The sequence below is a fragment of the Pteropus alecto genome, unplaced genomic scaffold (genome assembly GCF_000325575.1).
Source record: "Pteropus alecto unplaced genomic scaffold, ASM32557v1 scaffold25, whole genome shotgun sequence".
NCBI classification, from domain to species: Eukaryota; Metazoa; Chordata; class Mammalia; order Chiroptera; family Pteropodidae; genus Pteropus; species Pteropus alecto.
Window position 1 is genome coordinate 24,465,951 of NW_006441955.1, and position 15,322 is coordinate 24,481,272.

Sequence of the window (15,322 nt, forward strand, 5' to 3'; positions counted from 1 at the left end):
TCCTGCTGTATGCGTGAGATCTGCTCACCTCCTCTGCCAATTACTAGTAAGAAAAAAGAAAATTATTTGCTGAAAGACTGTAAGTTATGTTTTGATTGTTTTCAAAGCTTTAAAAATTAGGTTACTCACTAAATCCAACCATTCCATCTGGAACTTTGTATTCTTCTGTCATTACAGACCTGCTAAGAAAGAACAGAAACTAACATTTTCCTTCAAAGAAAAATAATTTCTTTACATATAAAAGGTATTCTATTGATAACGATGGAAGTCTAATGGCTCCTAATAGCTTACATTAGGTTTCCAAGCACATGTTTATAGTCAAAATATAGCCTGAGTAGTCAGAATCTTAATTAAAGTACACATCAAGTAAGCAGAGTATGATGGATGGAACAGTCTGTAAACATGAACTGCAAAGAAGTTGAAGTGGAGGTTCAGAGAATGTCATTTTAAGTTATTTTACTTCATATTAGTTATTCTAAAATGTGCTAATTCTACCCATCCTTCCCAATTACAAATGTATCTTACTCAAAAAGGAAAATGGTCATTCTGTATCACACCTTCTTAAGTCGAAGGAAATGAACTATATATACAAAAAAAAGGCAGACACATATTCACCATACACTACTTGGGTGTGGTTTTACATAAATACAGTTCAACTAAAACTTTCAAAGTACTCTTCGACAAGCATTTGACTATACCTTTGCTGCTGATGCATCGGTGGTAACTGTGTCCCAAAAGCTACCAAAAAATTAGATAAAAATAAAAAGAAAATTTTAAGGTCACATATATTTAACAATACAATATCATCAAGCAATTCTAAAGTCTTTTGCTGACACACAAACAACACCTTGAGAATAAGAATACTTAAACCAACATTGACACTGGGCAAAAGGGTCAGTAAAAGGGCAGACTTTTACTGATAAAGGAAAAATGATATATGATATAGAAAAAATTCATTTTTCAAGTGGTAGTAGCATAGATTAAGAAATGGATTTACAGAATAAACTGAGTATCTAAAACAATTTAGCAGCCAAATCTTATTAATACATATCTGGTCATCATTGAAGTGGGAGATCATATAAAGACAGGAGGTGAATATTTACAAAGAAATTCATTCTAAAAGAATATTCATGGCATTCAACTAACTTCGGAGATACCCAATAAGGGATGGGAACAAAATCTTGATCAAAATCCAGTTACTTTAAGTTTTAATCCAACTTTAAATACTTACAGTCATTTTGAGGAGCAACTTTCTTAGCATCTGGCTGATCTGCAAAATTAAGAGTCTTTTAATTTTTTTCCAAAGAGTACAAATATAAGACTTAGTTCCCCCTGCCCAAGCAAAAATAATTATCGGTATAAACATTTATGGAAATAGCTGAGGGTATGGTTTGGCATGTGAACCAAAAGTGCCAAAACTCAGCCCAAACTTAGTAACCAAAAGAAGAAAAATTAAGTCTTTCATTCTCTTCACATTTTAAAGATGCACAGACATTTAAAAAATTTCTTTTTGACTGTATCAAATCACTGACCTTAATGTATGTTAAGCACTTTATAATGATACAAGACAAAGTATTTAGGTCCATTACTAGCAAAATATCACATGCTAAAGGCTAATGATGCTTCCCACTGCAGAAACTGAAGACTGAAAGAAAAAAAAAAAAACCTATCAAAATGGGAAAATTTGACATATCAAAAGTTGAGTGTATCTGAGAGTGACCACAAAGCTATGCAAAATAAATTTAAAAATCACATTACAAGGCAATCTCAATCTAAACTGTTCTACTGTTCCTCACCAAACATTTCAAGGCATAAACTTCAGCAGAAAAACTCAAAGCAACTACATGACTACCTTCATCTACATCCTTTACACAGATGAATACAATGCATACCTTAGAATAGACAACCGACAGCTGAATGTACTACATTCTCCTCCCCCCATCAAACTTAAACGATTAAACATCAGAATGTGGTGCAGCAAAAATTCAGACACATACTCCAAGAAATATTTGTGTCCATATAAGAATCCACTGGTTTATTTCACGTTTACATACTAAACACAGGTAATAAATAAAAATTCCTGCCTTTAAAAGGAGAGGGCATTCCCTCCCAGTGTGTTGTACTGCTCGGACTTGTCCAAGAGCCATCTACACATAAAATAAAAAGAATACATTACATACAACATCTGAAGCATCATTAGCTCATTTTTTTTTTTTTTTTTGTATATTAAAACCTCACTATAAATGTGAAAGTCACTTAAATAAAACCAAGTACTCCTGGTCGAAAGCTACAAATACATTCTACAGGCTCATTCAGAAACCTCCTTAAAAAAAAAAAAAATAAAAGGGCAAAAGAAATTTTATCAAAATTCATACATCAAATCTAAAGCAAAAATACTCATGGACTTCTAAGTTCAGAAGCTTCAACAATTTTTTTTTTTTAAAGTACAAGGCACTGTAAGTCTACTGCTTTAAGCCACATTGAGTTAAACCTGAAACACAAAACAAGGTACTAAAACAAACAAAAAAGTAACAAAAAAAGGTATAACCTACAACACACTAGAGTAGCAAACTATAGCAACTTCAACCTTTAAAATGAAATTTGAAATAACAAAATGACAAAAATATAGCATATAAAGATTAATTCATGTATGGTAAGAAAAACCTGTGAAATGTGAAATGTCTCCTAAATATTTATGTTTTCGTTCCCCTCACCCCCCACAGTATATTAACAAGTCGTCTGTGCAAACTGTCATTCTGACATAAGTCTAAAAGAAAATGATATTTTCTAATTAAGACAAGACTGGCTGGTTGATTTAAATTTTACCTACCTTGTCTAGGTCTCTTTTTCCCCCTTTTCTTTTGAGGCCAATATAAACCTTACAATTTTAGGAACCTTATGATAAAAGTATGTTTCAATAAAAGAACATTCGAAAAATACTGAAAATCACTTCAACTAAGCTGCATAAAACAATTAAAATACTTATGGCTATAACTTACCTCCATCTTCCAAAGGTCTTTTTTGTCCCCCATAACCATAGTCATTTGAATTCAGTGACGTACCAGCATCACCTCCAATTTTTGCTGCAATCTTTCAAAAACAAAAACACCATCATTAAGGATAGCATCATAACTACTATATACTATTCAGTACTCAATTTCCTCATAGTTACTAATACATGTATATATGCCAAATATCTGACATAACAAAATGAAAGTAAAATTTTAGTTCATTATTACTATTAATAACTTCAGAAAGTTAAGAAATAATCATCATCTGGAATAAAGCTTCTGCTATATATCTCTGTAAGAACAAAGAGGTAATCAATTAGGAATCTTTAGAAAACTGTCCAAACAACTTTGAAGAAAATCTGGATCCTAATTCTCTCTTTTTCATGGCTCTCTCCCATGACTCTTCAAGATGTGTATAGGAACAAAGAATGTGAACACCTTGTGGGACTCTAAGGTTGTGCTATCTAATAGGGTACACAACAGCTACAGTGATTACTGAGTACTTAAAATGTGGCTAGTCCAAACTGGAGATGTACTTTGAATATAAAATACACATTGAAAATCTGGAATTAATATAAACAATGTAAAGCACCTCAAAATTTTTTATACTGAACATATTAAAATGGTAATATTTTGGATATGTTGGATTAAAAGTGACTTGCATTTAATTTCTGTTGGATAATCTTGTTCTAAAGAAACATGGGGGCGAGGGGAGCCTGGCAAGCTGTATCTCCAAGAATGCTTCAACTACAGAGTCACAAGTCGTTTTATCCTTTAAGACTTAACTTTAGAGTGGGGCAAATAATTGCCTTCACTTGACTATATAAACATCACATAAGAAATATCAGCCACAACCACTGGACATTTACTACATCACTGAAGCTGGGTGAATGGCTTATCAAAGTTCATTTCGTTATTCTTTCGATTCTGAGTATATTTGAAATTTTCCATAAAAAATTAAATGGAATATTAAACTCTTGGTGATTGGAATTCCCCCAAGATGTCCTGATATGAAACTAAATCAACTACCTTGAGCTTCATAACTAGGAAAACTAGAGACAGAATATATTCAGTGACTTGTTTTAAATCCAATATGTACCACTTAAGTCTTATACACACACACACGAGTATGCATGTATCAGTTCCTACATATCACTGTACTTCCTAAAGTTCTTAAGATTTCCATTTTCCTCATTTGTACATGCCAACACCTATAGCAAAGCATATTAGGATTAAGTATAAAAATGCTTGTTTAAAAAAAAGGTATAAAATTTTATTTTCCTGTCTATGGCCATGCTACCCTGAACAAGCCCAATCCCCCCGTCTGATCTCGGAAGCTGAGCAGGGTCGGGCCTGGTTAGTACTTGGATGAGAGACCACCTAGGAAGACCAGGTGCTGTAGGCATAAAAAATAAAAAAAAATAAGGGACTGTAAACCAACAAAGTCCTTGCAATCTGTGAGGTCAACCAAGGGTTGTCTCACCTAAAAAAAAAAAAAAATTATTTTCCTTACTCTATACTCTATATGGTCAATTTAACCTTCCTTAATCATCTTTCACTTTCTCAAAAGCCTGTTCATACCTTTGAGCATCTAATTAAAATCTTATTTCTTTTCTGAAAGTTTTCCTCACAATTTTTCTACCCTTAAGTTTTAAAACACTTAGCACTGAATTGTTCCTTACGAACTTAAATACACCGCCAGGCACTAATAGGCATATTGATATTAAAATTATTTCAGGCCAGAGAAAACAGTAATACTAATGATAAGAAAATGATTTAGATTGAATATCTTCTGCAATTAGCTTTTAGAAAAGCTCTATGAATCTGCAAAGCAGCAATCTTCGAACTCCAAGAAACTTCTGCACAAAGAAAGGATACTTATTTATACCTATTTCTTGAACAGTTCTAAAAACTATCCAAATAAACATGAAAGTTGATACTTGATTCAGTCAAAAGAACCAGTATCATCTCAAAAATTCAAAACTATTACAAGACATTTGGGAAGCGCTTTTAGCAAAAATACTAACAGATTGGACTACTTCTCAAAGATTTATAGAAAATACACATTTCCTATGTCACTACAAGGAGAATTTAAGAGAAAGTCATTCCTAAAATTCAATCTCCAACTAAAAAAAATTCTTAATAGACTAGAAAAATTAAAAGTAAGCAATTTCTTTGATTTTAATTTACAGTAACTCAAGCTTTCCATTTGGACCTTGCTCTACTGCTCTACTGCTCAAATGAGTAAATTTTTTTATGCTTTGTTTTAGCATTTTCCGCCTTCTTCAATGACTATTCTTACAACCTAAGAATTCTGGAATTGAAAGGAAATTTAAGAGATTACTTAGTCATACCACCTGATTCTAGAGTAAAACCAACCAACCAACCCACCCTAAAACTGAGAGCAGATTCTCAGAAGTAAGTTACCTAAGTTGACTAGCTCCTAATTTTCAATCCAATACATGCTTCCTTAGGCTGTAGAGTACAACTGTGATTTGGGATGGGTTATAAATTTGGTTCAATTGCTTTGGGTCCTTGCCAAATTTTCCTACATTCTGTACCTTATTTACCTTATCTACACAAAGGAAATAATAATTTCTATACATATCTTGTAGGATGGTTGTGAGAATTAAATGAATACCAGATAAGTTTAGCACAGAGCCTAATATGTAGCATATAAAACTGCCAGTTATTACAAACAAATCAGCATCTTATAATTCAACTACAAGCAGGGTCCACATGACTTTAAATATTTGATTTTATAAATTTAACCAATTTTTATTGGTCCTGGCCAAAGATATAGTTGCATTCTGCTTGTAAAAACTGTGCCTGTGGGACAATAAGGTATACTATTTTTCTATCTCCAAGATCTAACATAGCCATAGGCATTTGAGAAATGAAAGAATTTTCAAAACACAATTTTATTGCTACTTTAATCCATTAAAGATTTTTCTTGATTCAATTCAATAAATATTGAGTATAGACTATGGGCAAGGTCCTGATGGGATTCTGTTCCCATGCAACAAACATATGAAGAGGCTTAATGGACACTAGAAATATTACTAGGTTACCACATTAACACTGTCCCCTTCAAACACAAGAATTTTTGCTTATATTCAAACTTTGCTATTCTGCACTGAAGGGAGGAGTGGTAACTAAAAAGTCAAGAATTCTATTTTATAAAATTTTCACCGCATTCAAACAACATAAATGCAGTCTGAATCACTTTTACAATTATCAAGGAAGAGATTTCAAGAATAATTGAGTATTTAATGGCTAATTTATTAATTTTTTAGAACTGAAATGAAGTTTGATAGTCTTAATTTGTGATCCACCATTCTAGTCACCTAGTCTTAGCCTCTGATTCACTTCAATCTTCATATAACCTTAAGAAAAATTAGATGTTTTAATTTTCCAATTTTCAGAAACAGAATTTTAGTGTGATCATCAAAGAATCTCAACCTCACCCTATGGAGTCACAACCTGAAATACAAAAATATAAATTTCTAAAGTGTACAGGTTGGAAACCTGAAACTAGAGAATCAATCTGGAGCTCCTGTACTGGATTTAGCTGAGAGTATTATAAAAATCTGCAAATTTCACATTGAAAATAAGCTATTAAGATTCTCTGAAATAAAAGATTTAGCAACTTGGCCTAAATTACCAGATGGCAACAATCAGCTAGAGTAAATGCTACAAGCATTTACTAGGTAGAGAGCAGGGCTATCCTGCTTTCCTTCATAACAAATAACTGTCCAGCCAAAAACGCCTATAGCATCCCCAATGGTACATAGTGCTTTGAGGGCCAAGAAGCTGTTCTTATACCTCTTCCTTCCAAAGAACATAGCATAATACTCTGGACAAAGAAAAGAAACAAAGTTAGATGAGGATTTTTAAACATAATTCATTATTCTTTGGGAACAAGTATTAACCTAACTTGTTTCTTCAGTCCTAATACTCTTTCCTATGTTCCACTTATGTAAGACAAGCAGCTACAACTGATAGAGGCATCCTCAAAAGTAATTAGAAGGGTTAATTCGACTCAAAAGCTAAATTTGGGAATCTTAGATTTAAGAACAATTCTGTAAAGAAACAATCAAATCATTACAGTCAAAATCATCTGTAAAGAATTATTATTACAGCAAGGGCATGGGGCAGCTGATCTACTGGCATATAAAAGAGTATGAGAAATTCCACAGTTTGAGGACTATTTCTATTAAAAAAGCAATCTAACTTAATCAAGAAATTATAGCTTAGTCAAATAATGAAGTCCAATTTTTAATTAAAGCATGGCAACCCAAAGTCTTTGAGATGCTGTATTCACCTTTTCTTAACTCATTTTCTACCCTCTTTCCCCCACCCAACGTTACCCCTCCAGTGACTTCACTCTTGGGTTCCTGTTATTGCAAAAAGCCCATACCTTTGCACATGTGCTTCTTTTCTCCACTGGTCAGACTCTCAGTCATTTTTTAATGCCTTAAAATACCAGTCCTTTACTTTGGCAGTTAGGCACCCTGCTCCTTGGTGTTGTGTACAGTGACTAACTCAAAGTAGGAACTCTATAAATGTTTACAGAACAAGTAGATTAGCAGTATACATATTTTGTCCACTCCTCTCTGAAAGCATTCATCAGATACAATTCATTTGCATTTAGTTCCTTTAACCATAGCATAGCTTCTTAGAAGGCAGAAATCCAATTCACACAACTAAAAAATCTCCAGTATCTAAGTACAGTGTGTGGCACATATTAATTCAATATGCTGGCTGATTAAAAATAATTCAGGTTGAATTTTCCAAACCAATCTAAAATCGCACTAAAAGAGGTCCTGTCACTATAAAAATGTTTCAATCACCATTATAAATGTTCAAAAGTAATAAATAAAAATTGGTAAAAAAACCCACAGAATATTAATAACTTTTGTTGACTTCTCTGAATATAAACAAGTCCAGGTACATTTTTGTTTATAACGTGTTTACATTATTTAAAAAGGAGTGATTTGTTACACCACTACAGATTTTATGAATTTTGACTCAAATAATCTTTTAACAGAACTGAAGAAAAAAATAAGTGAACTCCTAATGCAATCAAAGCATTTCACAAAATCTCTTTCTCATTACCATTCGCTTAACACTATGTCTAAATATGTCTAGCACTTATTATGCATAGTGTCATAACAAGAATGAGATTACTTTTGCTTATATCCAAGTCCATACCAAAAGCAAACATCTTAAAGTTACAATTTTATGAAGGGACTACCTAATAAAGATTAAGTTAAGATTAAGATATCTTTAAATCTCCTGGAGTACATGTATTTCTTTCACAGCCTTCGTTTGTGAAAGAAGTGCCTTTAGGGCAAATGTACGCACCTACGTAATACAAAGAGGCCTGGTCAGTTTGCGACTGTGAACAGAGAGGCAGATTCAAATAGAAACTTGGGGGTATAATGGGCCTGAAGCCATTTTGAGAAATAAGGGGGAAGGGCTGTTATTACACACTGACACGTAAATCCCGCCCTGAGGAAGAATTCCAATCCGGGATGTCTGTGCTCTTAAATCTCTTCCTTGTAGGTGAGAGAGCTTGAATGAGCTGGAAGCTGTGAAGACTTTTAATGACATATCCCTTATCTTACCATGGCTCCTGTGGACAGATCTTAGTTCTTTCCCAAACTCATTACCAGAACCTTCCATACTATTGTGTAAAACTACGCGCGCTTTATCCCATGGGAAAAAAAATGTTCATTCTGAGGAAGAGGAAATGCTCAGCTAACTCCTAGGAAAAAGCAGCTTGAGTGCCGCAGAAACAGGAGAAGGTCCTAAAGCCATTTTTACGTAGCACGCGTTGAGGTCCCAAGTGGCTTAGACAGTAAGAATACAAAACCGAGTTCCAGCCTCTAATCGGTACTACTTGGGAAAATGTGAGCCTCCTCACATTTCAGAGCCCGGAAGGACACTTCTTTCCTCTTCCTCACGCGCGAAGAAGTAGCGGCCTACTGAGCCAGTGGCCAATTACCGTGAGCTGTTGGGATCCCGCCGCGCGGTCCAGACTTACCTGCCGGGCTCTCTGCAGCGCATCTTTGAAAGCATCGTTAACTCCTCCACCACCACCGCCGCCTCCTCCACCACCAGCTGAGCCAGAGGAGGGTGGAGGCACTGTTGAATAGTCTGCCATGTCTACCCTACCGTGGCCGCTACCGCTTCTTCGCAGAGACCTTCTCTTCAGCCAACTGCTAAGAAAGAAAGAAAATGGCGGCCGTTGAGACTGTATCACATTCTTGTGCGACCATCGTGCCGTAAAGGGGCGGAGACTGAAAGTAATCTCGCGAGGTTTTAAAGCAAGGCGCTCTGGAGGTGGGGCAAAAAAAAAAAAAAAGGAAAGACAGAAAGATATCGCGAGATTTGTGTTTAAGCTTTCGCGAGAAAATGGTTTATTTTGGCGCCTCCTCTCCGCGCGGTCTTGAGTTTCCGCTGTGTGGCTGTTCCTCCCGGGTGATGGGTGAAATAGGCAAGGTGACCGCGGTAGCCTTGAGTTTCTGAAAACCTGAAAAAACAGTAGTGTTCTTTAACGGTCGCCGCCTAAGGGACGTAGTGTCAGTGAATTTTCCGCCAAGGATAATTCTTTGTATCCATGGGGAGGAGAATGGCGTCACGAGTTTAACGACCCTACAGTGTCTGAAGAGCGCGGCAACCAGAAGTGTGCCTGGGAGAAGCGCGCCCTGCACGCCGCTCTGCTATGCTCCCGAAAACGTCCGCCCGGTCTAGCCGGAAGTCGGCATGATTTTCAGGGTAGTAAAGTGTCCCAGTATTTTACTTCTAGATTGTCAGAATTTTGAGTTTTATCACAAGCGGGGATGAATTCAGGCTGGAAGCTTCTTAGTTCTGGAGCTGATTTCCGAAGTTTTTGTGTAAATGTGGATGAAACTGTAACAATATGACTGCCGTAATTGTTCCTAAAATTGTTTTAACCAGACTTAATAACCTAGTGTTGTATGTGTCCGTGACCAGTTTTATTGAGGTACTTGTAATTAAGAACATCCAATTTTTAACCTAAATTGACTTTATAGGTTAGAAATAATTTCTACCTGTGAGAACTCAAATGTAAGGTGATATTCTGAGTTGTCATTTTTAGACCGTTTAGTATTTTCTGTTATTTCCCTAAGTTACTAAATTTCAGACCTTCCCAAGTGTATCGTGGCATATAAGTTACTGCATAAATAGTTCCAGACATACCAGGAAGATGCTTTAGGAGACAATTACAGTGACTTTTTCCAAATTATTTTCTTTTTGATGACAATGAGGTAAAATTAACTTTACCAACTTTGGCATTTTGTGTTTTATTAATTGGGTCTAAAAGAGTACTTTTCTCATGGTTAGTCTTTGAATAATTGAGAGAAATGCGTGCTGCAGTCTTCCGATACCTAAAACTAATGTATCCACTTGTTCAAGGCCCAAAGTCAGTCAGATAACTAAGTTACATGCACGTAGATAAAAGCGGGTTATTTTCCTTGAGCTATACCTACCATCGTATCCATTTATATCTTTTTCACTGATTTTGGGGTAATTTGTATTTGGAAAAGCAGTGACTGTTGGAGTACAGGTTTAAGAAAGCTGGTTAAAAGGAAAATTAAAAGCAATGTTGGTATTGCTAACTGGAAGTATCTAAGTTGCATTTTAAGAAAGTTCAAAAAATGGCACTTATTAATTGGTAATTGATTTTCATATTTTGTTGGACTGACTTAAACAATCAGACCTTCTGATCAACGATATTAACCAGAGTTGTATAATTTATCTCCAAACAAATAAACTTCATTTCATGTATACAACAATTTTTGTTTCTCTAAATATTGAAAATAAATGACCCCCATTTCTAGTTTTTTTTTGGTTTTTCTGTTTTTTTGTTTGTTTTTTTTTTTGTTTTTTTTTTTTTTGGTGGGGTTCTTTGTTTTGGTAGATTCTCCTGGAAGTATGGGTCTTCTAGGATGGGAACCAGTTAGAATCTGTCTAGATCAGGATTTCTTAACCTCTGCACTATTAGCACTTTTTAGCCATACAATTCGTTGTTTTGCTGTACTGCTATGTATTGTAGTATGTTTAGCAACATCCTTGTCTTCTACCCGTAAAGGCCAGTAGCAACCCCTTCCTCCCCAGTTGTGACAACCAAAAATGTTTCCAGGCATTATAGATATCCCCTGGGATGCAAAATCGTTCCATGTTGGGAACCACTGGTTGCCTTGATTCCTGTCCTTGCCTCCATCAGGAAGACCTATTTACCATACTTCTGAAGTATATTCCAAATTGCATTATTTCATACCTCTACTACTCCCGAGTTACCACCACCTCACTCCTGGACTGTTAGCGTAACATTCTAGTGGTTTTTCTGCTTCCATCCTTACCTCTCTACAATTTACTCTAAAAAATTATGAAATTATGTAAAGTGTATTAACTACATGTTAAGTCTCAGAGGTAACAACCACCCACTCTCTAGAAATGTTACCCGAGGCATAGACTGTTAATAGTACTTTTGCAGCTCAAGGTGCTGCTACCTGATTGTATTATAGTTGTTTCATTTTGTGGCTGCTTGAATGATTTCTTTAAAATGTAAATCAGATCATCTCACCATGTCTTTTCACTTTAAATCCTGTAGTGAGTGGAGTGAGTGGCCTAAGGGCTCCTGTAACCAGGTCACTGTGACTATACACTCCTCCCTCTCAACACTCCTCCCTCTCATTCCACTTCCAGCTATTTGGCCACCTTGCTGTCCAAGATCTTTCCTACCTCTAGAATTTTATACCTGCCTTGGATGCCTTTATAGACCTTCACATGGGTGATTTGTCCTCATTCAGGCCTCAGTTCAGATGTAATCTCCTTAGACCATCTCTGACCTCTGGTTGTGCCATTCTGCAACCACTCTATCCCATACCATGTTCTCTTTATAGCATTTATCTAAAATTTTATTTTGTGTTTACTTATTCTCTCTTCCATTAGAATGTAAACTGGAGAGCAAGGATCTTATCTAACTCTATCATTGACCAGACCCAAACATAGAGTCTTAGCATTCTAAATATTTGTTCAATGAATGAATATTGAAAACATCTGCCTCAACATTTTAGTTGGTTTTGTGACATTGGGCGAGTGACTTAGTCTCTGTGTGTCAGATATCTACATTATGTTCATGACCTGCCTTGCTATCTTTGGGTGCGATATCTCTGAACATTTCAGAAACCGTAAAGTGCTATGCAAATGGAAATTGTCAGTATTAAACATATAATTTGGCTTCTGGTATATCATAATTGGGAAATGCTATGTTGAAATTTGGGATTTTGAAAGCATCTGTCTCAAAAAACTGGCCTCTACCCAGTTCTTGAGTGTTTAGCTAATTCTACAGCATATATTCCAGCAATTTACAGTAAAGCTAATAGTAATTCTTCAGAATATAATATAAAATGAAACTGCAGAATATACATATAATATATATGGTTTCATAATTTACTTTAAATCGGTCCATACTTATTCCAAATGTGTTTCCAAAGCTGTGTCAGCAGCTACCTCCAAAACTAATTTTGCATGTTTCCTCAAAACCAAAATGTCTAAAATAAATTAATATATTTACAGTCTTCTCCCTTTATTTCGTGTTTAAAAAATGTTTATTTTTTCCTTCCTTCCTTGGATTATATATTTATGCATCAATTCTTTTACTTCTATTACATTTATCTTTTTTCATGAAATTTTTAGTCAACTAAAGATCCAGATTAAAAATAATCTTTTTCCATTAAACTTAACCTGACCAATTCCATTGATATCTTATTTAATTTCAGTGGTTGCATCAGTTACAGAGAGCTTTTTTAAAAAATAAAGGCTGAGCTCTAACCCCTACTCTCTGAGATGAGTTTAAATATCTAAAAACTTTCTAAATTGATTCATACTTGAGAACCATTGAAATATAACAAGTCTACATGCACTCTTGCTTATTTTTAATGCCTTGCAATTTTTCTCTAGTTATTATGGGCAGATGATCTTGAGAACTCAAGGTCTAGAAATATTTTCTATTTTTGGACCCATTCAGGTTTTTGTTGATCTAGGCTAGAACAGTATTTCTTAAACAAGGGCCACCAGAATCATCTTGGGTGCTCTTTTAAAATGTGGATACCTACCATCCGATGAATCATGTTTTGACATATCTGTATTTCTTTTTATTTTTTCCCTAATAAGCATCATAGTTGATTCTTATGCTCATCAAAATTTGAAAACTGCCCTTTTATGCAAAAAGAATTTATAAATGTTTGCAGGATTAAACAATTAAATTTTATTTCCCTAGACTGTAGTAAGTTCTAAATATAGAGATCTGTCCTCTCCGCTTTCCCCTCTTTATAAGAGAAGGCTGGTCAAAGACTTAATCTTATTCTTTGGTTTGCCTAGTATGGCTTAGTGCTTTTATGTTGGTAAAAGTTTAATAAATATCACATTGAATTCTTTTTTATTATACTTACACTTTTCCCGCAAAGCTAGAGCTCAACAAATTGTTGAATATGTGGTTATGAACGTTGAGGGCCTTTGAGGCTAGATGGCACGGAGGAGTAGCTTCACTTAAACTTTTCTTAGAATGTAAGACTTAGAAAGACCTTGAAGATCTCTAATCTGTTTCATTTTATGGTAGAGGAAGTTGTGACCCAGATTGCTTGAGTAGCATATAAAAGTGACAAGGTTAGTTACAGAGCCAGGATTAGAATCCTAATCTAATGCTCTTTAATGAAATAACCTCTATGAAGCAGCAGTGATGGGGTCAAGTTTCAGATGGAGGATTTCTGCTTCTTAGGTAGAAGGGAAGAAGAATCTGCAGAACCAAGAACATCTTGATTTTTGTAATCAGGACATCTACCTTTACTCACAACGTTTACTTTTTGAAATAGATTATTAGAGATGGAGGATCTGTGCAAATGAATTCCTTGACTGAAGATGAGTGGGTATGAGATGTAAAACTCACTTGGCATACAGTTTTGTTGTTGTTTTTTGTGGAACTTCTCTGTCCTGACATTTCCATGTCTCTATTTATAGCAGTGATCTCTTTGGAATTTGCCTTCTAATTCTGTTCTTTTATGTTGCTTCATATTAACTTCTCATTTCATTTTTAAAAAATGTATTTGAAAGGACTTGGGAAGGAAAAGAAGGAATTAAAATTTTTAGAAGAAGCATCTGAAATTACTATTTTCCTATGAATTAATCATTGTTTATAACAGGTTATCTAATTGTAGTACCTAATAATACACATACTAATTTTTCAAGATAGAACGGTAATCTATTTTTTAAATTTAAAAGCATATAAAGCATAAATTAAATTTCTTTGATTCAGGACAGACACTACATTTAGATTAATAACCTTGTTCCTTAACTATATATTTTGATGTAAGTGAAGATCAAGAGATTTTAGTTATAGAATCTTTAAAAATGGTAAATTTAAGGGCAAGGACTATCTTATTTACCTTTGATATTAACAATACCTGGCATCCAGTAGTTGCTTTTTTACGTATTCATTCAATTCAGTAAAAATGCCAGGCATTATTCTAGATATACAGTAGTGAACAAAATTAGACGGTATCCTTACCCTCGTGGAGCTTATTTGAGTGAACGAATGTTGAATGAAACCATGAATCGCTTTGTAAATACTCCATATTTGTTTTTAGGTAGTTATTTGTATCAGACTAAAAAAGAATAATCTGTAGTTGATTAAGCAATGGGTTGAAGAGTTGAAATGGGAGAAGCTTAATAATCAGATCATTCATTAAACATTTATTTCCTAGTGAGAGTATGTAAAATTATTTGGAATAATCACATAATTGCTAGTCATTGTCATCCCTATTGTCATTCAACTCTCATGTTCTGTTTGTAACCCTGAGTAAAGTCTTCAGTTGCTATCCAGAGAACTTCATCTCAAATCAAATACCTCTGAGTGCCTCTGACTGTGCTGGCCCAAAACTTCATACACACTAAAGTTCTAATTGTTACTATTTATTGTCCTTCACACCAGAGTATGAACTCCATAGGACACCTTGTCTATTTTAGTTACCATTGTATACCAAGTACATAAAATAACGTGCCACATAGTAGGTGTTAGTAAATATTAACGAAATCAATCATCGATCACTCAAAATGCAATTCCTTCCCTGCTCATGGCTACAGCCTACATCTATCTAGTCTTCATCCGGACTACTTAAACAGAGAAAATCTTCAACTCCAATATTATTCTCTCAGGAATACCTATTACCACTTTAGCTTGTCTATTAATGTACTCCATCTGTTGTAGTCTTTTGACTCTTCTT

General features: G+C 34.8%; 1 protein-coding gene and 1 pseudogene across 2 annotated transcripts in view; one reads left to right on the top strand and one right to left on the bottom strand.

Annotated features, from left to right (window-relative positions):
- FUBP1 (far upstream element binding protein 1) overlaps positions 1–9,308 on the bottom strand; it is a 27,776-nt gene extending 18,468 nt beyond the window's left edge. Inside the window, exons 1-7 of one of the 2 annotated variants that reach the window (XM_015595135.2) lie at positions 9,061–9,308; positions 3,000–3,090; positions 2,085–2,147; positions 1,232–1,270; positions 699–738; positions 130–182; positions 1–43 (exon numbers count right to left, since the gene is read on the bottom strand). The exon at positions 1–43 is cut by the window's left edge and continues 26 nt beyond it. In XM_015595135.2, coding sequence (XP_015450621.1) covers positions 1–43; positions 130–182; positions 699–738; positions 1,232–1,270; positions 2,085–2,147; positions 3,000–3,090; positions 9,061–9,180 — 449 coding nt within the window. In that variant the 5' untranslated portion in view covers positions 9,181–9,308. The remainder of the gene's footprint in view (positions 44–129; positions 183–698; positions 739–1,231; positions 1,271–2,084; positions 2,148–2,999; positions 3,091–9,060) is intronic. The other variant, XM_015595136.2, reaches the window with a different exon arrangement.
- Positions 4,295–4,416, top strand: LOC112485945 (annotated as a pseudogene).
- Positions 9,309–15,322: the final 6,014 nt, after the last annotated feature.